The 24,853-nt window shown below is 39.1% G+C and overlaps 2 protein-coding genes and 1 long non-coding RNA gene across 6 annotated transcripts in view; 2 read left to right on the top strand and 1 right to left on the bottom strand.

The window, feature by feature from the left end:
- Window positions 1-2,730: 2,730 nt before the first annotated feature.
- On the top strand, window positions 2,731-16,440 carry LOC116735519 (cytosolic phospholipase A2 gamma). 2 transcript variants are annotated; one of them, XM_032587464.1, is made up of 13 exons: window positions 2,731-2,957; window positions 7,153-7,263; window positions 8,196-8,338; window positions 9,301-9,487; window positions 9,568-9,673; window positions 9,943-10,083; window positions 11,125-11,190; window positions 11,273-11,407; window positions 11,635-11,781; window positions 11,889-11,972; window positions 12,964-13,118; window positions 14,442-14,613; window positions 15,910-16,440. In XM_032587464.1, the coding sequence occupies exons 1-13, from the start codon at window positions 2,835-2,837 to the stop codon at window positions 16,086-16,088; spliced, it is 1,749 nt and encodes a 582-aa protein (XP_032443355.1). In that variant the 5' UTR covers window positions 2,731-2,834; the 3' UTR covers window positions 16,089-16,440. The 2 variants fall into 2 exon arrangements, with proteins under 2 accessions (XP_032443355.1, XP_032443356.1); XM_032587465.1 differs by having other exon boundaries at window positions 2,844-2,957; window positions 7,116-7,263.
- On the bottom strand, window positions 8,713-24,426 carry LOC116735521 (uncharacterized). The gene is made up of 3 exons (XR_004342391.1): window positions 24,414-24,426; window positions 18,557-18,561; window positions 8,713-8,818 (listed from the first exon to the last, which is right to left on the bottom strand). It is a non-coding gene; the product is annotated as an uncharacterized LOC116735521 (long non-coding RNA).
- LOC116735520 (carbonic anhydrase-related protein 10-like) overlaps window positions 19,562-24,853 on the top strand; it is a 121,345-nt gene continuing 116,053 nt past the window's right edge. For all 3 annotated transcript variants that reach the window (XM_032587466.1, XM_032587469.1, XM_032587467.1), the window contains exons 1-2: window positions 19,562-19,711; window positions 22,347-22,421. In XM_032587466.1, the coding sequence (XP_032443357.1) occupies window positions 19,651-19,711; window positions 22,347-22,421 (136 nt within the window). In that variant the 5' untranslated portion in view covers window positions 19,562-19,650. The remainder of the gene's footprint in view (window positions 19,712-22,346; window positions 22,422-24,853) is intronic.

Consider the following 24,853-nt stretch of genomic DNA (forward strand, 5'->3'; position numbering starts at 1 on the left):
TCCACAGAACCATAAGTCACAGTGTAACGTCTGTTCAGTTTCAGTTCAGTTCAAAAATGATTTGTTGATCCCAAGGGAAATCAAATTTGTTGTAACTCATACTAATTCAAGAAGAAAGTAGAATTGTAGAATGTAGAAAAGTAGAATTGTTGTAGCTCAGGAGGCCTCAAGACCCAGTGTCCTGCTGCCTTTACACGAGCCTGCTGTCTTTTAAACAACTTTGAGGCAACTTTTAGATGTGCTCAATTGGATGCAGATCTGGGGAACCGACAACATCAATGCCCTCATTGTGCAGGAACTACTGACACACTTCAGCCACCTGCATAAAAAGGAACCCAGGGCCCATTGCAGCAGCACATGGTCTCACAGTGGGTCTGAGGATCCCGTCCTGTTACTTTGTGGAGGTCAGGGCACCTCTGGCCAGCACCTAGAGGGCAGTGCGGCCATCCAAAGAAAAGCCTCCCCACACAATGACTGACCCACCTCCAAACCGGTCATGTTGGTGTAATGATGTGAAGGAGGTTTGATGTAGGACCCAAATGCAAAAGTACAGAGGCAGCAAGTGAATTTGAAGGTTTAATGAAAAAGTGTAAAAAAACCCCCAAACTTACAATTAGTAGAGGGAGCCAGGGCAGAAAAATAAATCAAAAATCTAAGTAAAAACAACCATCAGGGAAACACAAAGAAAACACTGAGTAGAACGGGAAAACGACAGGAAGTAACGGAAGGAACTGGCGAGGAGTGACTGAAAAAGAGGTGTTTAGGTACTGGGAGGTAATAACTAACTAATAACTTACAGGTTGGAGGAGTGAGGGGAGAGAGCAGACAGCAGACTGAGGAGAGAGAGAGAGAGAAGATGACACACGGGGCGAGGGAGTGAACCAGCAAATGAGTCTGAGAAAGAATAACAGGACCTAAGAGACATAACTAAACTGGAGTAGAAGGAATGACTAGATTAGCCGCTCTAGTTGAGCAACTTCAGTGGTCTGAAAAAAATGCCTCATGTTGCTTCGATTCGTGACAGCACTGACAAAATGGAAAAAGTGACTAAAAGCTCAACCAGAAAGGACAAGAACAGAGAAGCAAGTGTGGTCACCACCTGCAGAATCATTCTTTTATGGAGACTGTCTTGCTAGTTGCCTCTCATTTCCACCTGTTGTGTGTTTCATTTGCACAGCAGCAGGTGAAACTGAATCACAATAAATGTTACTGACTGATTTGGAGTTATGGTGCTTAACTCCATGTGGGGCATACTTCAGTAGCATATGTCAACCTGCAGCGAACCAAAGGAGACATGTCCAGTTTGTCTACTGCCACTGGCAGATAGGAAGAAGTGAAACAGAAACAACCTAAAGTTTAAGGAAGCTGGGTGAAGCTGTTGCCCCTCCCACATGAAAAATAGACATATTAAAGATTATTTTTGTAGGTTGTACAAAGATAATCCTTCCCTCAGATATAAGGCAACAATTCCCACACCAAAAACCCCCCACAAGATTAACTTTTTACATGTCTTGGCGCTTTGGTAGGTGTGCAGGTCCATCCTCTCTCCCTGTTCAGATGAGGGATTGAACAGAACACTGGGACATGTTCAAAGCTTGGGATATTGTTTTTGAGCCTAACCCTGCACCAAACATCTTTAAGAACTTGCTGCTGGGTTCCTCTGTCTGCTGTTTATTCTCTCAAGTTCTCTTACAAACCTCTGTTTGCTAATTACACGACGTTTGACAGCAGTTTGTTGCAGTGGATTTACCTCACCTCCTCTACCAACTACCAGTGGAGAAAGTCTCCAGAACTCCCTGCAACCTTAGAAGAATTAGCTGGTACACACAAAGTATGGGTGACTGTTGAAAACGTCTCTTTCCCTTATACTTCATGAATAAGCCTACTTTGTATTGTTCCCTGTTTACAAGACTTTATATTCATAGCAGTAATAATTGTCTAGCAGGTTCTGTTGTTCATAAAGCCTACAATCTTTGTTGTTTTTACTGTTACACCCTACATTTTTTATGTACTCACAAAAAAAAGAGTGAAAGAAAGAGCAGAACAAAGGTGAGGAATCCTGCTCACAGTCAATCTTTTGAAATGTATTTCTCACTTCTTAGGACAAGTTTACCCTTGGGCTTTCTGCCATAATATATTTTTTTTCTGTTGTTGTTTGTCTGTCAGTAAGGTTTAGGATGTTACACAAAGGTCCATTCCATCAAACCAGTTCCAGTGTTTCCACTGATGCTATAATCTACCAAGAAACAGTCCTTTGTGTTTCTGGCACCACAAACCAATGGAGACATATCAGAGGTAAGAGGCGTCCAGTTGGCTGCTGAAAAAAAAACTTAATCAGGAACTTGAGGCGTGCTCTTAGGGGACAGGAGACAATCAAAATCTTGTTTAATTGGCCCTAGTGTTCAATAAAACACTAGAGGAAGGGGGAAGACATGCGGCAAAGGTCATTGTGCCGGGACTCGAACCTGTGACAGCCGCATCAAGGACTACACACACTTATACAGTATATACTGTATATACAGTATGTATATGTATATATATACAGCACTGTTTCTTCATTTGTTTGTTTTCTTTACAAAGCTTTATTCCAAACAAGAACACTTTGTGGACAAAAGATCCCAGACAGATGTTTTTGCTGCTTTCTACTTTGACTCAAACATCTGGTTTACATTTGAAACTGTTTCTCTGCATTGCCAACACATGGAAGAGATCAGGCGGCCTTAGTGTGCTGATGAAATATCTCTTTTCTTGTGCAACTTCCTCAGACATTACGGTGAATGTAGAGAAGCAGGAAGAACCTGTAGCCTTATGTGTATGAATGTATGTGAGTCAGCATGCAGACACGGAGAGGAAATACAGGTTTTTATTTAGGCTTGGGGTTTTATTTTTGCCTGGTGATTTCCGGAGTTGCACTGCAGGCAGTGGACAACATGGAGGGAAATATGACAGCTTCTGAGGTGAGACAATCATTGGTCGAAACGCCAGAATTTGTATTTTGTAGAGCGTTTTCTTACAGGGGTTGACTATCAAGTCTTCCATTTTTATGCAGTTGAGATACTTGCAGTTAAAATTTAATGGCGACATCAGTTTCTATTGACTAGTTCCAGTTTACATCATGGGAGGATACATGTACATAAAGCATATCCCTGTAAAAAGATGTTCTTAATTATTAGTATGTATCCACAGGTTTTCAAAAACAATTTCAGACCTTTTTCAAAAGACTGACTAACATTTTTGGTCAATCTGTTGTTAGATTAAACATTGTACAAGAAGGTTTAAACAGAAAGTGTCACGGAGTACAAACAGAAATTATTAAGTTAAGTTTAATACCTTTTTATTAAAACAGTGTTTTACTGTTTATACTGTTTATTTATTTTCACAGAGAAAATGTACAGGCTGATGGTAATGAAGTATGACTTAACAAATTATGAAATGGTGCAAAGCCAGTTTACACTGTGTTCCAAATTATTATGTAAATTTAATTTAAGTGTCATAAAGATAATTGTTTTTGTTCTGCTATTAAATTTATAGATGGTATTGTGTGTCAGGGCTCTTTGAATCACTATAATTAATTTCAGAGAGCTGGTTGATTAGTTTGTCTGATGAGCTCAACTAAAGGAAATCTACTTAAGAAGGATGTTCCACATTATTAAGCAGGCCACAGGTTTCAAGCAATATGGGAAAGAGAAAGGATCTCTATTAAAGGCATAATGAGGAAGGTTTCTGTTAGACAAATTCATCGGATTAAGAGAGCAGCTGTTAAAATGCCCTTACAAAGCAGCAAACAGTTATTTGAAGCTGCTGGAGCCTCTGGAACCTCAAGGTGAAGGATCCTCCAGAGGCTTGTGGTGCATGAACCTACTATTGGGCCCCTAACCAGAGCTCACAAGCAGAAACGGTCACAGTGGCTCCAGCCGTACATGAAGATTAATTTTCAAACAGACTTGTTCATTGAAGACTGCTGTGCAACCCTGGATGGTCCAGATGGACGCAGTAGTGGATTGGTGGTGGATGGCCACCACGTCCCAACAGGCTGTGACTTCAGCAAGGAGGTGGTGGAGTCATGCTGAGGGCTGAAATCATGGGGAGAGAGAGAGAGAGAGAGAGAGAGAGAGAGAGAGAGAGAGAGAGAGCTGGTTGGCCCCTTCAGAGTCCCTGAAGGTGTGAAAATGACCTCAGCAAAGTATATGGACTTTCTGACTGATCACTTTCTTTCATGGTTCAAAAAGAAGAGCCGAACCTTCAGTAGCAAAATCAGCTTCATGCAAGACAATGAATGCTGTAAGGAATACCACTGTGTCATTGGCTGCTATGGGAATGAAAGGGCAGAAACTCATGGTGTGGTCACCATCCTCATCTGACCTCTGATCTCAACCCTATTGAGAACCTTTGGAGTTTCCTCAAGCAGAAGATCTGAGGGTGGAATGCAGTTCATATCCAACCAGCAGCTCTAGGAAGGTTTTCTGACATCCTGCAAAGAAATTCAAGCAGAAACTTTCCACAAACTCACAAGTTCAATGGATGCAAGAATTGTGCTGTGATATCAAAGAAGGTCCTATGTTAACATGGAACTCTGTCTGTTAAGATGTTTTTGATTGAAATAGCTTTTGATTTTAGTACATGTTACCACTTAATGCTGCACATTGAAAGAATGACCGTTTGCTGTTCTTTATAATCCATAAAATGTTTAGAAAATCTGCTGTGCATAATAATTTGGAACAGTACATTTTGAGTTTTTTATTTTTGAAAAAAATACTGTTCTCATGGGGAGCTTTGTTCAGTAAAATTTGATTTATACTGTAATAGTTCATGACTTGAAAATTATACTGACCATCATTTGCATTGACCATTTAGGAAAATCTGAGAAAATATCACTTGCATAATAATTTGGAACACGGTGCAATGTTTCATTACATACAGTACATGTGTGATAAGTCATTATTCAGATCTCACTAAAACCAAACTACAAACCAACAGACAGTTCATAAAACAATTTTACCATCACAATATTTTTTAATACCAACACAACTTCGTTAATTGAACTAAGAATTCTACATTTACCAAATGCAAAAGTCCAATAGAGAGGGAGAATCAGAGAGAGTCTACCTTCTTTGACTTAGAGATCTTTTCTTTGGAAACAGGTATGAGATTATTTTGGTTGTAAATTGGTACTTGTTAACACGTGTAGCAAATCACATGTTAGCAACTCAATTAGCTTGGGTTTCTACATGTGGAAGACAAGATGCTGAACACCAAATAAAGCATCAGGATGAGGAGGCAAGTTGAACAATAGTTTTGAAAAATGATGCCTGGTGTGATGAGTCTTATCTTTTGATTTGCCAATTTTAAACAGCATTAATATTGGATCACTGTATCAATGGCTCAGGCCACAGACTACTTACATCTTCTCATCGCTTCTTCAGGTAACGTGATGCAGTACATATAACAGAGCTCACTCTACTTTCTTAGAGACAGACATACTAGCTGTGTCCCCATTACAAATGTGAACTTTTGTCAATATTTTGCTAATGTAAAAAAACCCCAACAACACAATTTCACAATTGCGGTGCTTCCATCAAATAAAAAAACACAATTAAAATCACATGAGAATAAGTTTTGTTCAAGTGACAAGTCATTAATAAACAAGGCCTGAGCTCCTTGGTCAAAGACACTTTGAGAATTCCTCATTAACTGAGAAGCCTGGCTCTGCCACAGCTTGCTCGTGGGACAGGAGGAGAATACTTTGGCAGAACACTAGCAGTCCAGGATGGGACGTGCTGAACTCGGAGTGCAGAGAGACATCCAGACGCTGCTTAAGTGGTTAAAAAGATGCAAATTCTTCATCTCTGGTTTCAATAGAGTAAGGATGTGGACAGCTGAATGCTGACATCACCTACAATATTGACAGAAAAGTTAAGATACAATTATTTATGTCATTAATATGTTCCAGCCAACTGCTTCATCATCCATTTGCCAAAGCACAAGTCGCGTAACAGTATCCACATAGTTACATTTCAGTTTGGTAAAAGCTTTCAGAGTGAAAAAGTTGGAAAACCACAAACTAATTTTCTAGCACTATATCTGTACACTGTATTTGCATAACTTATCCACTCCTGCTGTCTCTATACAATATGGAATGCCATCTACAAAACGGGAGCTTCTACAAAACATCATCTGTGATGCACCACTCTGGTTCTCTGCTCATTCATTTGACCATATGCTATTGACATTTTCAAATTAATAAAACTTTGGAGGTAGTCTTTTGATATTATGAGTTTTCATTGCCCCTTTGCAGTTTTTACAACCCCTAGATAAAAAGAGAATTGGTTTCTCCTTGCATCTTTTAACTCAAGAGGTCTCAAAAGCTTAGGCCAGACAGAAAGGTCATCTGATTGGAGTTGGAACACACTAGCACCTTTTCATGTCCAATTATAAACTGTAAATGGTCCAGATCAACAAACTGATGCTGCGGAGCTCCATGGAGCCGAGCAAACAGTCTCTCCATGATTTCTGTCCAAATCACAGATGGCTGTAATGAAAACACAGGCATAACAATCATTGTTAGGCTGGACCACTGTATAAATTCCTTTAAGCAAAAAGTCATTCTGGAACTTAGTGATTCTTAAATAATACTCCAAGATCACAATGCAGTGGGCTTTTCCCTCTGGGAGCAAAAATAGTTGTAAATGATAAAAACAAACTACAAAAGGTTGCAGTATTCTAAATCTCAACTCTCTCAATGCAATTCAGTTCATGGAAATCAATCAATACCAAAGATGTGAAACACCACATTTAGATTTTGATGCCTGCAAGACATTCAGAAAATGTTTGGACAGGGCCATGTTTACTGCTGAGTCCTTTTAACAACACTCAGTAAGCATGTAGGAGCAATAATTGTTGAAATCTTATAGGTGGAATTCTTTCTTGATGTGCAACTACAGTAAATAACGCACCAGACATTTTCAGTGGGAGACAGGTCTGGACTGCAGGCAGGTCAGTCTAGCACCTGCGCTGTTTCACCGTGAAGTAATGGCTCTGTTGTAAGACATGCAGAATGAGGCTTATTGTAATCTTCATCATTCCTTCAGCCAAAACCTTACTTGTTGACTCTGCAGAACAACCTGATAATCTCCAGTCATGAATTGTCTTCAGGAAACCATCCGTCACTCCTCAGCTCTGTGTGCTGGAGAACAACAATATATTGACAGGAGAAAAGAAATTGTTCTACAGGCATTGAACAATCTGCAGATCAACTGTAATGCGGTAAGAAAAACATATCTACACTTCTCTTTATTTTATTTTTTAAAAGGTTGTGTCAGCTCTACTGGCTTTTATATAACAGATAGACAGGAAAGTGGATTGAGAGAGAAGGGGAAGACATGCAACAAGGATCATCAACCTGTGAGGGCCGCATCACAGACTCCAAACATGTGTCATGCTTTACTCCTGTGCGACCACTGCACCCATCTTTATTTTATTTTTCTAATGAAAAGAAATATATATAGTATATAAATTAGATCAAATTTTACTGGCATAATTGACCGGGGGTTTGAGAAGAGAAGAGCACAGAAAGCACCAATGTGCCTGTCCAGGAGAACTTTCTATGTCAAAGAAAACATGATGAGTTAATGGCCAGCAGTAGCTGCTTTAGTGGCTTCATGCAGGATAGAAAGACAGCTAAAGATATCAACTCTGAGCCAATTTTAAAGTCTACGTGGTAAAAGACAGCACAGACAGTGAGTTACAGGAAGACCTAATTCAACTGCAGCGAGACGAGGTCTGACAGGGTCAGGTTCGTCATCTATAGGAAGAGAAGATGAGGTTGTTTGGGGGCGGCAGAAGTAAGAGTTCAAAATCCAGGGTGCAGAAACATTATTTAACAGTAGCATATCCTGGGTCACATTATCTGTTGTTCACAAACATTGCTAATACACTTGCTTTTGCCGTTTCTCTTCTTATGTGACTAGAAAGCTGAATAGGAAAGACAGAGATCCTTTGTCAAACACAAAATTCTGCAGTCTCAATTTTCTGGCCCTTGTTCATTCAGGTTACTTGCCAAAGGTCTCTTGATGCCCATTCTGGTCAGTGGGGGAGATGGTCCATTCTAAAATAAAGAAAAAGAGGAGTAGTTTTAGTTTAAAGTAATTTGCAATTAGAGCAATCAACTTGTCTAATTCTCTGGTTTCTCTTTCCAGGATTTAGTCCCTCACATCGCCCTGGTGGCTTCTGGTGGGGGTCAGAGGGCAGCTGTGAGTCTCATAGGCTTCCTGTATCAGCTGGAAAAGGAAGCCATGCTGGACACTTTGCTCTACATAGGAGGAGTTTCTGGGTCAACATGGTAACAGAACAAATTAGCCATAATTACATTACATGCTGGTCAAATGCTGAGTAATTGGAAGTTGAAACAAGCTAGAAACCAGTGACTGGATCTCACATAGAATGGAACTGGAACAAATGCAATGTAGAAACAGATGAAAAACAGAAAAGCTTTACTGAACAACCAGGGACATATTTCACTTCCTATCAGACTTAAAACTACAGTAAGTAACTTTTAGAAAAGTATGGTTTTATGTACTTGTCACCATGTCCTGACAGCATAATATGAAACAGACAATCCAGCTACTCTGCCTCCCTGTGGTCCTACAGCCATTTGCAGAAAAACACTGCTTCCAGAAACAACCAGTCACAGCCAGGAGGAGGCTCTTAGTGCCATCTATCTCGCTCCTGTATGTCCTGCTTTCAAACACCGTCCATTTCTGCTCATACATAGACCTGATTGATGGTGCTCTGCTGCTCTGAATGCTGTCAGTGGGCCTTTCTGGATAACGATGAATGACATAATGGAAACACTTAAAGCATGCAGGGCAGTGGTCCCCGAGGTCAGCTGTCAGAGGCTTTACAGATCATGAGCTCCAAGTCCTTTGACGCTGCCAAAACCTTGTCCCTATGTACCTCCAGAATTGGTTGAGAATTTGCAAGGTCATCACAAATCTCATCTGTCTGTATTAGTACGAATGTCGGGGGCATTAGACCTCAGGTCAGTTGTAGTGAGTTGTTTGGTCAATCAATCTATGATAGTTCTGCCATTTACTTTCCATAATTTAGTTAATGATCAAATTTAAACCTTGTTTCATGTGGACCACACTTTATTTAAGAGCACCAAATGGAGGGCAGCTGTGAGTCTGATACAAATATAAATAAGTTATTTATACTTTTGTGGTATCGTTTTACAACATTTCTAAGCACAAGGCTTTTTCTTGATTCCTGTGTGCCTGCCGCTCACCCTCTTCATGTTGTCAGGTCCATGGCCTTCCTGTACAATGACCCTCAGTGGAGCTCCAACATGGATGAAGCGGTGTCCAAGCTGTCGGGTCCTGGGGTGGAGCTGGAGCACGCTGTGGCCTGGTTGACTGAAAAGTCCAAGGAGGAGGATTTCTCTCTCACTGACATCTGGGGGGTTCTAACCTCTGCCGGCATCATGAAACAGGTTAAACAGGCGTAGCTTGGAGCTTAGACATTTATCAGATGTGATGATTCCTCAAAAAAAAACATCTTGTACTTTATCAGATGGATAAACGGCGTCTTTCAGAGGAGGTCAGCAGGAACGCCACCAACCCTTACCCCGTCTACTGTGCTCTAGAGAAACACTGCTACTCACACGGGCCGCTGCAAGGTACACACCTTCATCTGCGGTAACTGAGGGGTTTACCATTTTACCAGTTAACCATTTTAATGGACTTTTAATATGAGTTTTAATGCAACTTTGCATTAAAAGTGTCATTATTTATCAAATGACACTTCATGACAACAGTGGCAAATATTCATAAAGACTCCTTCATCTTCATGAGAGGTGTTCTGTCATGTTTATGACAGTGTCATGTCAGTCTTATGCACACCCCGTCAAATAAAGTGTTGCCGTTAAAGGTTTTCTCTGTTCGTTAGGTAAATGGTTTGAGGTGAGCCCTCATGAGGCAGGATTCACAGAGTTGAACCTCTTTGTTGAAACGTCACTGTTGGGCAGCAAGTTTCACAACGGGGAGCTGATGGAGAAGAAACCAGAGATGGACATGATCAGTCTACAGGGTGAGCTTCACAATCACTGTGCAATATATCCAAACTCAACTGTCATCACAATGCCTATATATACAATACCTCAGTTACAAGGGGCTATTTGGATGGTTGTCAATATTTCTGTGTGATGTGTGACAACACATCTGAGTTATGTATGCAAATAGTACAATTCCACGAAAGAGGATTCAATTTCTTACAGTTTTTTTAATATTTGCTTTTTTGTCCCAGTCATACATTAGGACCATTAAACTAATTTCAATATCAAAGATAACCGAAATAAACAAAAAATCTGTTTATAACTAAAAATATCATTTTTTAAAACAATCTTTCCCTGCAGGAATTGCAACAACTGCAATTCTTGTGTGGAAAAAGGAATCGCAGTTGCTGTGAAAAGAAGAACAAACTGAAAGATCAACCTTATAATTAATAAAAAAATTTATTTCAATCCCAGTGGTTACATCCTGCCATGGCTACTGTCAAACACACAGATTCAGGTGATCATTTAAATGCCATACAAAAACTCAAGACCTGAAAACAAAACAGTACCAAGATCAACAATTGTTTCTTCCAGAAGAGTAGACTTGTTTTTTGTATCTGTTAACATCTAGTAGGGATGAAGACAGAGAGAAGTTAAACTAGAATAGAACAGTCTTTATCTTGTCATCACACAAGAGTGTGATGCAATTAATGCAGCCGACACTTTCAGGTGATAAATAAAACACAAAAACCATAAAACAACCAGTGACTTTTAAATCAGGTGGCAAGTACAGCCATCTGATTTACCAAACAGTAGTAAAGTGACCTGGTTACATCCCCAGTATTTCCTTAATTTAAATTGAATAATTTATTTTGATGACTGTGAAAATATTAAAACCACAATCATGTCTTATAAAATGTACTTGATCAGAAAGCTCTGGAGACTGCTGGACCTGGTGGGGACCAAAGCCCTGTCCTAATACTACTAAAATACATATAGAAGCAAATAATACCAGCATCTAGGATGACCACAAATTGTTTCCTTCATTCATAAATACATATTTTTTAACTGTGCAGGAGTTTTAGGCTGTGCACTGGCTCATGAGGAAGTTATCGGGGATGTGATCCCTCCCTGGCTTAATGGTAATCACCACTGGAAACATATTCTTAGTAAATTCATCTTGGCTTTCTGGCCTAACTCGTTTTCTTTGTGCTTCTGTTTCAGGGCCCACAGATGATGTGACCAAGGAATACCTGCGTGTGTACAACGTGCTCAGAAACTTGATAACTCTCACCTCAAGCACCATCCAGGATCCTACTGCCCTGTCTGAGCTTGACAAGTTGCAAAAAATCCTACATGGTATGAATTCTAACCTACATGCTTTTTATAGACAAATATGAATTTCTTCTACAGTAAATTGGTGTGTTTCTATTCAGCAAATTTCTTTTTGTAATATATGGTCATTGGAAATGCAGGTAGTGCTGATTGGAGAAGGTCTAGTCTTTTTTTTGAGTTGTAACAGGACATTGATGCAGCAAATTCTTGTTTTTATTTCTTACTATGCTTGTTAAAATGCTTTTCTCAAGACAAGGTGCATCATAATGAGTCAGTTCTGCTGGAGTCGCTGAGTCCAGAAGAAAGAAAAAATCTGTTCCAACAGTGGAGTGTTGGGTTGGTGAGGACAGTGGAGATCTGGGGCCAAGGTTTGGAGGATGGAGCTTTCAAAACATCAGGTGTGTATTCTATAGACCTGAAGCACAGGCAGGGCTTACTGGACAGAAAGGAATAGAAAATTAAAAGTTTATTTTAACAAAACTTTGTTTCTGTGCTTCTTCTCCAGTTTCTTTCATTACAAAGCAAGTCCTTCCTCTTATTTTGAGGTGGGAGTGGGGAACAACCAGCAACTTCCTCTATCAGTTCCAGAGTGAGTGGACAGACCTCTAGAGCACAGATGTTCAGCTAGCCTGCATTAAGACAAACAAATAAACAAACAAACAAACAAACAAGAGTTTAGACATTTTCAAGTGAGGTTGTGACATCGTTATCTGCTCTGGACCCCAAGATGTTATGTTGTGTGTGGTGTGCACAGGACTGCTAGCTCCCACCACAAATATTTATTTACTTTGCAACAGACTCACTGTGGAATATCTTTACACAGTGGGCAGGAGAACTATTACAAATAACTCCTTACAACTCTATGTCAAATATTTTAAGCAAACTGCATACTTCTATTTCACTGGTCGTCCCTCAGTGTACTCATCAACACTGTCTCCCACGTGACAAATCCAGGTATGTTTTATCAGAAAAGACTGGAAAATATATAATCATCTCAGCAAAAAAAAAAGAGAGAAATTTTAGCATTTGTTCGGGTAAAATTCAGCTACATTCTTTAGAAGACACAACCAACATCAGCAAAATATCAACAAAATAATAGCTTCACCAGAAGAAAAGCAACATTTTAAAATCATTCAGCCAGAGTCCAGAAATAAATTTGACTAAAATAATCTGTGGAAGACCTGAAATGTGCTGTAGGCTAGACACATCTTCCCAAACTCTTCCCAGTTTGAACCAGTTTGAGTTACTGAAACATTTGATCTACCTTTGAGGTTAATCCAGCATTTTTGAAAGGAATTGAAATTTGGTCTCTTTAAGAAACACAGAATTCCTTTAAATCGAAACTAAAACCGCCCCTGTTTAGAGCTGCCTTTGATTCATAACTGGAACATTGAAAGATATATTTGATGTCTGTTTGCTCAATGATGGCATTAGACAAAATATAATGTGCATTGATTGTTTTATAATTGGTTACTGTATGATGTTTTCATGGTGCAAATCACACTGAGCTGCCTTGTTGCTGAAATGTGCTGTACTAATAAACTCGGCTTTTACAAATTCTTAACTTCTGTTTCCCACAGATGATTCAGTTCCTGATTGTCTCCAGACTAAAGAAGAATTCCACCTGATCGATGCAGGGCTGCTGATCAACATGGCCTACCCGTCATTCCTAGGAGAGAAGAGAGACATCGACCTCATCATTGCACCAGAGTCTAGTGCTGGAATTATGTTTGAGGTGCTCAAAATTACTGTTAAATCTCATGTAAACACATGCAAAGAATTCAAATGATATGCTTGCACTGAAAAAAATGAAAATGGTGTCCCGACACAACACTGACAACAGGGCAGAACATGCTCAGCCCTCTAAATCAGTCAAGTTCTCCAGAGTCCTGCTAATCGCCTCATTATTTAACTCAGGAGTGGTGAAACACAGACATGTCCTGTATGAAGCTGCCCCTGATCACAGGCTGAGCAGTTGGTTGGAGCATAAAGTGGATGTTGTTGCTAATAGAGGATATAAGATATCATGGCCCCTCAACTGGACAATTTCAAATGTTTTCTGATCAAAATAGTTTCTGCAGACAAACTTACCTCAGTTTTCAGCCGCAGTGGGCTCTGATGGCAAATCCATCTAGTAAGATATATGTGGCATATTCTGGCAGCTCAGAATAAAACACCTTATCCAGATGGCTCAAAGATAAAGAATTGTAACAGTCTGGAGACTTTTCTGATATCAGCATTCTTCTGTGTAACATCTCAGGAAGTGGATATAGAAATGATGTCTGATTTATCAACTTAGTAAACACATATACTCAACAGTTATGTTTGGATATGGAGCCAGAGACATACTAGCTCACTTACCACAACACAAGCAATCCTGTCCACATAGAATATTTGTTTTGTTTTTTTGTAGTAAAACCACAGTCCTTTACTTATTTCTGTCAACCAGAGCAGTGTGCATGCTTGAAAACCAAGAGAGTAAACCTAATGAGTCTATACCTGAAGTTATGCTGAGAAAACATTTTATAGATGTTGTTAAAAAAAAATACATGAAATAATAGTAGACTGATAGGTTGGTTGAAGTTGAGAGAATGGACTGGATCACAGCTGGCATAGTAGATGGTGAACTGAAATTAGAGTAAAACTAAAAAAGAAAAAAATACAAGCAAAAGTAAAAAAAATAATACAAAATTCTCTTGTAAGATCAAAATTGTGTATGCTTTTCATGGGATTCTAACTACTGGGGATCCAGACAACGTTTGGAAGTGTTCATAAATTAGAGAGTGGTTTGTCCCTTCAGGGCTCCTGTACTAACATGGCAGAAAGGGTGATGTGGCTGAGGAGGGTCACTGTGGATTAAACTGCCTGGTCTGAGACAACAACACAATTATTTTTTCTATGGGATTTTACATTAATGAAAAAAAGTAGATTTGATAATATCACACTGTGTTTCTTCCTATCATCACTTTAAAGTTGTCTAAAATGACAAAAATCTGTTAGCTGTAAGCACAGAGGCCCAGTATGGCGCCGCTGATCTTTCTACTGCTTCCTTTTACAGACTCTGATTCTTGCCAGGGACTATGCAGCTGAAGTGAATAAACCCTTCCCACAGATAGATAATAAAATCCTGGAGGAGAGCGACTGGCCGAAGAACTGCTACGTGTTTGAGGGAAAAGAAAAGGAGCCGACCATCATCTACATGCCGCTTTTCAACCAGCAAAACTGCAAAGGTTTGATCTGTCAGCCTTAACTGATTAGTCGAGTTTAGTAGCATTACACTCTCCTCCCTATTAGTCAGGCTCGTTCCAAACCGGCACCTTTCATGGAAGAGTGGCAAGAAGAAATCCTCTGCCGAAACAAAGAGCCATAATACTGTACGTCCCACATGGTTTGTGTAGTTTGCCATGAACCATGTGGCAAACATGAACCATGTGGCACATGGCAAATGTTCTTGTTGTGGAAGGACATTTCCACAATGTTCTTCCACAGAGAACATGTGGAAGAAGGTGTTCTTAATGGATGTGGAAATTTTCCATCTGTCAATGGAAAGCAGGTAGATGGAAGGAACTGCAGTTGCAAAAAATGATTCCACAAAGAAATGACTGAGAGGGTCTGAACGTAAATGTGCTTTTTCTATTGAATCGACTTTTTGAGCTTTACATCATCTTATAATGTTATTCCCTCTTCAAAAACATGCCTGGAATGTTGTCTTGATTGTTTCATGCATGTTTGAGAAATCCTTTAATCTCCAATTTACGAAGGCAAATTTTTAAGTCATATTTGATATATAAATAGATACATATACAGCTCTAGAAGCTCTGATTTTACTCTTCATAGGTCTATGTTTGAGTAAAATGAACGTTGTTTTCTTATTCTATGAACTACTGACAACATGTCTCTGAAATTCCAAGCAAAAACTTTTTATTTATTTGCGGAAAATCAGAAATGGTCAAAATAACAACAAAACATACAATTCTTTCAGACCTCAGATAATGCAAAGAAAACAAGTTCATATTCATTTAGAAACAACAACACTAACGTTTGAACTCAGGAAGAGTTCAAAATAAATATTTGGTGGAATAACAATGAGGTTTTCAATGGGGTTCAGTGCAGCAGTCTCATTTTTTCCAGAGCTGCATATATATGTTCATAACAGTTGAAAGTAACAGAGTTACTTGATTGTGCTATAAAATTTCACTCTATGGCTGGGAAACAAACAATACTGCCCCTTTAAATAATTATTTCAAAACATTTTAAAATACCCCGTATAATTCCCTTCACAGGTTTGTATCGCTGTGTGTTCATCTGTCACATGAAATCCTGATCAAAGACATTGGAAGTTTGTGTTTATAAATCGACAAAATGTGGCTGGAACCATTTGTCAAATTCCAGAGCAGGTCTTTAGTAGACAAGACGATCTCTGTGTCATTTCAGCTCACCATCTGTGTGGATGTCCTCTAAAGCGAGGCGTAGTGTTCAAGGTGACGGTAAGGATGCTGATTAAAGGTCTCTCACTGTTTCTGCAGATGCAGAGGAGGTCAAAGCAAAGATGAAGGAGTTCTCCACCTTCACGCTGCCCTTCAGTCAGGAGAAGATTAACTTTCTTTTGGAGACGGCCAAAACTAACATGAAGAACAACAGGGAGATTGTGCTGAGAGAGATGAGGAAAGCTGCTCTCCGTCGCATGAGGAAGATGAGCGTATGAGTCTGTGGGAAGGTGCAGGGTAGCGAAATGAGTCAGACAGATAAAAGCATCCAAGATTCTCTCTCAGCTTATAAATGTATAATCTGAAAACTCACTGTGTCGTCCAAATAGATGATGGAAAAAAATACTGAATAACAGCAGTTAAGGTTCTGAGTGTATAATACTAAGACATGTCTTCACATTACATACTCATATTGCATTTTTATGACATGTTTTCTTTGATTTTTGTTGGCTTGGAGAGATGTTATTTAAAGGTTTTCACACTGATGTTAGAATGCATGATTCACCTTATTATGATTATAAGCAGAAACCCTGCAGAGCTCTGAGGAATAAATATGTTGTTTTACATGTACTCTTGGTTTTATTTTAAGAAGACAAAATCTTTACAATATGAAAACATGGATGTTAAAAAAAAAAGTCTTGGTCCTTAAGAACATCATGTCATAACAGACAAAATACTAACCAAAATACTAAATACAAAATACTAAGTTTAAAATACTAAGTTTAATAAAGGCAGCAACTTGCCAATCATGCAGTACAGTTTTGTAACCAGAAACATATATAATCTGAGTTACTACATTATTAGCCTAATATAAAAGTATGTAAAAAAAAATATATTACTCCATTTCTTGGGAAAAAAAAAAATTTTTTGCAAATAAAAATTAGATGTAGAGAAAATTATATTTTTTACGTTTACTAGCTCAAAAACTGATATATTAAAAACTTTCTTTGATTGCTGGCAAATTGTAATGTTTGTCTTTATTACATTTAAATTGTTACATTAGTTGTTCCCAAGCTTCGGTTAAAAGGGCTACGACCCTCATGTCGACCTTTATTTATAGTGGTTGGAAATGACAAACACAGAGGCTTATATGTTTTTTTACCCAGTGCAGTGCTGGGTAAAATAATTTGCTGCTGTAATGATAATTAGCAGTAAACCAGGAGCCCAGTGGGTCATGGAGGTTCTGGGGTCCAGGCCACATGTTGTTCTGGAGAAGACTGACTGACCACTGTGGACTCTGTGTGCAGGGTGATCAGAATTAAAGGGGCAGTGCTGCATGTTTCCCAGGCACATTGTGCCTTTTATAGCACAATCAAGAAATAACAACCTTCAGATGTTATATATACTGTATATACAGTACAGACCAAAAGTTTGGACACACCTTCTCATTGAATTCAATGAGAAGGTGTGTCCAAACTTTTGATCTGTACTGGTTTTATATATACAGTACAGACCAAAAGTTTGGACACACCTTCTAATTCAATGGGTTTTCTTTATTTTCATGACTATTTATAAGGCAAGAAATCCCACTTATTAACCTGACAGGGCACACCTATGACGTGAAAACCATTTCAGGTGACGACCTCTTGAAGCTCATCAAGAAAATGCAGAGTGTGTGCAAAGCAGTAATCACAGCAAAAGGTTGCTACTTTGAAGAAACCAGAATATAAGGGCTATTTTCAGTTGTTTTACACTTTTTTGTTTAGTGCATATTTCCACATGTGTTATTCATAGTTTTGATGCCTTCAGTGTGAATCTACAATGTCAATAGTCATGAAAATAAAGGAAACTCATTGAATTAAAAGGTGTGTCCAAATGTTTGGTCTGTACTATATATACTGCTCAAAAAAATAAAGGGAACACTTTAAGTGTTAAACACCTGTTTAAGTGTTCCCTTTATTTTTTTGAGCAGTGTATATATATATATATATGTATATATATATATATATATATATATATATAGTATCTTGCACCCTGCACATAACAGCAGGGTGCAAGATACTGGCAGGGAAAGCGTACATGGAACGACATAACCAAGTTGCAGGCATATTGTACAGAAACATCTGTGCAGAATATGGACTGGAAACCCCGAGATCAAAGTGGGAAACACCCCCAAAGGTGGCGGAGAACGCCAGAGCTAAGATCCTGTGGGACTTCCAGATCCAGACAGACAAAATGGTAATGGCGAACCAACCAGACATTGTCGTAGTGGATAAACAACAGAGGAAAGCCGTTGTGATAGATGTAGCAATACCAAGCGACTACAACATCAGGAAAAAGGAGCACGAGAAACTAGAGAAATACCAGGGCCTCAGGGAGGAACTGGAGAGGGCCTGGAAGGTGAAGACCACAGTGGTGCCTGTGGTCATCGGGGCCCTCGGGGCAGTCACCCCCAAACTGGACCAATGGCTACAACAGATCCCAGGAACAACATCAGACATCTCAGTCCAGAAATGTGCAGTCCTTGGCACAGCCAAGATACTGCGCAGAACCCTCAAGCTCCCAGGCCTCTGGTAGAGGACCCGAGCTCAGAGGATAAGAACCACCCGCGGTGGGTGAGAAGGGAATTTTTTTTTTTTTTATATAACGGTATATATCAGATATGACTTAAAAGAAGTTTGACTTTGTGGTTTAATGCCTTGAAATTGGGCCTCTATCTCTTTAAGAAAGTAGCTTTTTCTTGAACTCCACCTTCAGGAAATCATCGCAACATGGCTCCTCTATTAACACTCTAACAACGTTACCAGCGTCGCACTGAGACTCTTTTGTGAATTGGTGCTTTATAAATTAACTGAATTGAAATAAAAATTAATTTAAATATTGTAAGATCAAATTACTATTTTTTTCTACATGGTTCACTAATGATATATTTAATACATACTAATATACTTGTTTCCTAATGAAATTAAGTAACGGCACATCTAACCAATCTAATGATTATTTAACTTAAATTTATGGACCACTACAAGTTACTCAAAGCTACCAGCAGAGGGCGTGCGATATTCACGGTAGACATTTATGAGGTATTTATTTAGGTCAGAACAGCCAAGCAATCACCAAGGCCATCTGCATGCACCTCACTGCGTCCATAGAGAAACTGACTCAACAGAGGGACTTTCTGCACAGGATGTCAGATTAACATCGTTTTGTTTTCTGGAGGATTTTGAGTGTTTGAGTTTTTCCAGCCACATGCAGTCTTACTGTAAGAGTGACACACTGGAACTGTTTTGTCCTTTTTGCACTTTTAATTAGCAAAAGCATATTGTCTCGCCATTTTTTTCTGGATATATGGTCAGCTTAGCGAATCCATCCTGACATCATCGGATGAACATGCGGAGTTTTTCTGATCTCTCCTCGGGCTTCGCGTCCACAGCGGCTGCGCGCTCCCAGCCAGCATCATCTCCACGCAGAGCGGCGGACCTCAGCGCTCAGGTGTCCTAACGGCTTCATTTACTGACAGACACCGTCATCACACACGCTTCTAAGGTTAAAAGAAAGAAGGAAGGAAAGAGAGAAAGAAAGAAAAAAGTCAGAAAAATAAATAATAATAAAAAAATATACAGAGTAAGAAATGTTGCCTGGGCAACGCACCGGTGAGTGAAGGAGGACGGCGCTGGTGAAGCCGATCTCCCGCTCCGGAGCTTTGAGGCTTCCAAACGTTTCATCGCTGCGCCGGAGGACGGAGACGGGGACCAGGGGAAAATGTGCAAAGTTTGCCCGTGTGGTCTTTCAGCGCGATCCCGCAGTAGCGACAGGACATGAGCAGGAATTAAACGAAGAATGCGTTTCATTTGGGATTTATGTTTGATTTTGCAAATATACATCATCTGCAGTTCGTCAGGTAAGGATGCAAAGGAAACTCCCATCATTCACCAGAACCATCTGATGTAGCTACAAACAACCAACAACAAAACACAGAAAATGCAATAAAAATAAAATAAATAATAATAATAATAATATTTTCTAAAAAACACAACTGTGAAACAAAGTCTATGTTTATGTGACCATTTAATAGCTTCAGATTTATGAGGCAGCTGTACCTCATACATGTAACTCTTTCAATAGTAGCTGCCACTCAGGTTATAATGTCAGCTTCTTCTTCTTCTCTGGTTTTTATACTGTTGATTTCAACAAGTCCGGACGTGTTGGGCAGAGTTGGAGCACTGAGTCCGCGCTCTCACACACCATGAGCCGACACTTTGATCACACTTACAGCGCATGCATATGCATAAAACCGCTCATATTACAAAGAGCATAGCGAGTCACACACAGCAAATATATAATTCATGAATACAAGATCTGCAGCTGTTTGGACTTTATATCAGCTGACAGAATTCCCACTGGACGAGTCCAGACTTCCTACATAATTACAAAAAGTTATAAACTGGTTGGACTGTTTTTTTTTCATCATTTCAGCTTAATATAGAGAAACAGAGTGAGAGAAACCATTTGATCAAATCATGGGGAATATATCGACACACACACACACACACCCACGCACGCCTGCACACACACCTTCACACACACTTATAGGTATATACTTTATATAGAAATAGAAATATAGTTGTTCTTTTCTCAGTGTCTGACAATAAATCAATCAGTTTGATATTTTAGGGCAGTTGGGATTTACAAAATGGACATTTATTAAATGCCATAATAATAAAAGGTACATTTTTCAAATGTTTTTTCCAACATCTTCACTTTCACATTCAAGTATTTGTTGGATTTCCCTTTGAATCTGTTTTCCAACGTTCTTGTTTCCCTTCAAGAAGCTTTTGGTTTGCTGGAAATTTGGCCCTTAGGAAACCCAAACCCTAAAGGTTTGACCCCAAGTCATGCAGGTTAATAAACAGTTATCCTTGGTACTCACCTAATGTATGTAAACTTTTGAGTTCAAGGAAGGTTACAAAAAAAATTTCTAAAAAATGTTCTCACAACATTTAGGAAATATAAATCATTTTGGTAATTCTACCTGACATTAAAAACGAGAACGGTTCGGTCAGATTTAACTTCAGACAGTGAGAAAAAAAAAGGTTTTGTTTCTTTATTTGGTATTCTGGTTTCAACTGTCAACCAGCCAGAAGCAATAGACGTTACTCACCTGAATCTCTGGTGTTTCAGCCTTTGATGAAGCTTTGACTAAACAACTATCTGTCCAGTTCTAGATTTCTGCCTTGATTTCTTTCTTTCACCTGCTGAGTCAAACTCTACCCAGATCTGTAAAATAGCTAACAAATTATGGACTGAAAAATTATCACACGTTGCAATAAATTTTAGCAACACATTTTTATGGCTAAATTGTCTTGAATAGGGGAAAAGCAATAATCCCCATTGAGTTTGTAACCTCCTGATGACAGTTGAAGTGTTCTGGACCAGAGACAGCTTTGATGGCTTCATCTCCCACAGTAACGATCCTGACTCACTGACTGCCAATTGGTTTATTTTTTCACAACTGCAATAATCAAGAATCAAGAATCAAGCTCAGTTTTACGTGGTCTGTGTGTTTCTTTTTTTTTTTTTTTTTTTTACTTTGAACTCAGAAATGTTATTCCAAAATGAAGTACCTTTGATTTCTGAATAAACACAAAGATGTACCAGTGGGCTCACCCCGGTTTCCACTCACAACAATAAACAAAAGCTACTAATTTCTCCACTTTCAAGTGGAACATAGATCCATTTTCTCCCTTTAGAGTCAAATCTAATACAGCACTAACACAAACATACAAACGCTACAGCTGTGTCAAATTCTATACTTCATGTAGAAAGTCTGTTTATTTCCCATCTTTCACGGGAAAGAGGATTTCCTGTGAGAAGCTTTTGGTGACGCTGCCTGAAGTCGAGTGGTCCATGTAGCTTACATCTAAGATTTATGAAAGCCGAGTTCAGTTTTCATTGCAGCTCCAGTCTTCTCTTTCAGAAATGACATTTCTGTTTGTCTAAATTGGTTTCCCAGATTTATTTTTGAGCCGCAAAAGTTTTCAGTGACAGAAGTTCCTCACACACAGATTGCATCAGTGTGGAGAGGAAGTGCAAAGCTCTTCACACTGCAGTTTGCATTTTGGTAACATGCTAAACCTACTGGTTCATCTTTGTGTTTATTCAGAAATCAAAAATTGCTTCATTTTGCAATAACATTTCTGGTTCTTGTGGTGGGTCTAAATAAACTCATGGCTTCTTTTTGGTAATGTTAGTGAAAACACATAAGCACTCTCTTCTAATGTACAGTGGAGCCTATTAGAATTGTTATTTTTAATAAAATAACTTGCATTTGAAGAAGACGCGTCATTACCCTCAAATTCAGTATTAATCATTGCTTACAGCTGCCTTCATGTTTTCTCTTTAATAGTGGTATTCATCTCTTCCTGCTTTGCCAGGGAGTTTTAAAAAAAGGAGCTTTGATATGAAAGAGAATTTTGAGCAGTCATTAAGGATCTTATTAAAAACCTCACATTCTCTTTTTTTCTGTCTCTTCACAGCTCAGCCTATTATATCCAAGCTTGATGAGAGTTGGTGGGCATATAAAGATGTGGTCCAGGGAAGCTTTGTTCCAGGTAACCGACTCCCACTTGTCTCACACGCAGCGTTGGGCGCGCTGATAGGAAGTGGATCGCTGCCATCGTGTTTCTGTCGGTGTTTTTCTTCTACATTTTGAAAATTGTGAATTAGAGAGAGGTGATAGAGGCTTTCGTGCTAACTCGGCTTCCAGCTTTTTCTGGAAGGGGCTGGTGCGCATCAGATCAGACGACACATCTATACTGCCTTGCAAAAGTATTCATGGCCCAAAAACATTTCAATATTTTCACACATTACAACCACAAACTTCAAGGTGTTTTATTGGGGTTTTATTTGATGGGCCAACGCCAGCGTAGTTTGGTGGAAGAGGGAAAATCATATGTCATCATCATGTGTTTTTTTAATTAAAAATACATTTGTATTGTTCAATACAATACAATGTGAGGCCTACTCATCTGCTCCAGTGGAGAACATTCTGTTACAGCTTAGTGAATCGTAATAATGTAGCCAACCCCTCTTATGCTTTCCGTTCTCACTTAGGGAAGTGTAATTAGGAGGCAATTATTAGATTAGATTAGATTCAATTATTAGATTAGATTATTAGATTAGATTCAATTATTTTAAATTAAAAAAACATTACATCAATATTGTACTTAGTGAATCACCAAGAACTTTTGAACCATGAAGATGATTTTTATTTATTTTTTTCAGAATTCCAACCTTTTTCTTAGAGAAAAAGTTCTAACTTTTGAGCTCAGAATATGAACGTCTGAATTTTGAGTTTAAAATCAGGATTTGAGTAAACCTTGGCCATGGGTAAGGTTAAATATTATTGGTAGTAGTTAAAATGCACTTCCAGGAAACATCATGTGTCTGCGTATGAACATGTTTCATTAGTGTACTCTGGAGACCTCAGTGTAAATATGCTCACGCCGCTGGGAAGCAAGGGGGCAAAACGCACACCTAGAAGAGTTAGAGAGGGTAAATGTCAGAGTTAAGATTAGTATGAGATTACATCAGTGAGATTTGCTGGAGTGAAAGAGCAGGGAGTGTGTTTCTGTGTGCAAGCCTCCCTCTGGGAAATTTGAGACTGTAAGTATGCTCAGTGAGGAGTGTGTGACTTTGACTAGAGCCTTTTCATCCTAAGTGTGCTTTCACATGTTACCTCTCTCTAGCTACAGTTGTGCTGGCATAGGAGGAATGACTCCTGTAAGCTGTTGTTATGCTACATGTAGGTCATTCTCATCTTCTGCTGGTACAGTCGAAGCCAGATGTTTACATACAGCGCATAAAAGGACGCACACACCTTTTTTCTTTCTTGCTGTCTGAAGTTACATTATTAAGTTCTCTTCTTATAAGTCAGTAAGAATTACCACAATTATTTATATTTGCTAAATGCCAGAATAATCAGAGGAAGAACATGTCAGAGATTTATTTATTGACGTTTTCACAAAATCAGAAGTGTGTTTGGAGATTGATTACTGTCTCTTTAAACAATGAGGGAAAGCACAGATGATGATGTCATAGCTTCGGAGAGTTCTGATAGGTTAACTGCACACATTTGAGACAATTGGAGGAACACCTGTGGATGGACTTTAAGGATGTATTTCTGTTTTGACTGACGGGGAAGTCAGCAGAAATCAGCCCAGACTGGAGCTGCATCAGTCTGGTTGGTCCTGAGGAACAGACACTGGAAGCTGCTGCATTCATCTGTTCAAAATCCCATTCAAAAATACCTTTTTGATCATATAGAGAAATTAAATGATCTAACTCATTAATTCAAATTCCTCAAGGAGTTATTGTAGATGGTGATGGCGTTTGGCAGGAAGGATCTCCTGTAGCGGCCTGTGTTACGGTGAATCTGAAGAAGATTCTGACTGAAGATACTCTGTTTTCTCAAGACAGTCTCATGAAGAGGATGCTCAGTGGTTTCCATAATTTTCTTGATTTTATGAAGAATCCTTCTTTACATCATCATCTCCAGAGGTTCCACAGTCGTCCCCAGAACAGAACCAGAACAGAACTAGAACAGAACCAGCCTTTTTTTATCAGGTTGTTGAGTTTTTTTCGGCCCCTTTTTCTGATGCTGCTGCCCAAACAGATGGTGGCAGCAGAGATGACGCTCTCCACAACAAACTGATCTGCAGCATCTTGCTGCACACTTTGAAGCATCTTAACTTCAACAAGAAGTCCGGTCTGGCACGGCCGTCACAAGGTCCTGATCTCAATCCTGGAGAGAAGCTGTAGGTAGATCCTACAACCCTGACTCAGTAACGCTGGCTCTGTCAGGAGGAATGGGCCAGAACTCCAGCATTGGGAAAAGCTTGTAGAAGAAAACCCAACATGTTTGACTCAAGTCAAAGGCAATGTTACCAAATACTGAGGAAATGTATGTAAAATTCAAATTCTGAACTCTGACATATTCTTTCCCTCATTATTGTGGCATTTAGTGAGTAGAAATAAGTCTGGT

The sequence above is a fragment of the Xiphophorus hellerii genome, chromosome 16 (genome assembly GCF_003331165.1).
Source record: "Xiphophorus hellerii strain 12219 chromosome 16, Xiphophorus_hellerii-4.1, whole genome shotgun sequence".
In the NCBI taxonomy this organism is placed as follows: Eukaryota; Metazoa; Chordata; class Actinopteri; order Cyprinodontiformes; family Poeciliidae; genus Xiphophorus; species Xiphophorus hellerii.

Coding starts and splice junctions, on each gene's coding strand:
- LOC116735519 (XM_032587464.1), top strand. CDS start 2,835: ATGCAGACACGGAGAGGAAATACAGGTTTTTATTTAGGCTTGGGGTTT. Junction 2,958..7,152: donor GAAATATGACAGCTTCTGAG/GTGAGACAATCA, acceptor AATTGTCTTCAG/GAAACCATCCGTCACTCCTC. Junction 11,408..11,634: donor GTTGCAAAAAATCCTACATG/GTATGAATTCTA, acceptor GCTTTTCTCAAG/ACAAGGTGCATCATAATGAG.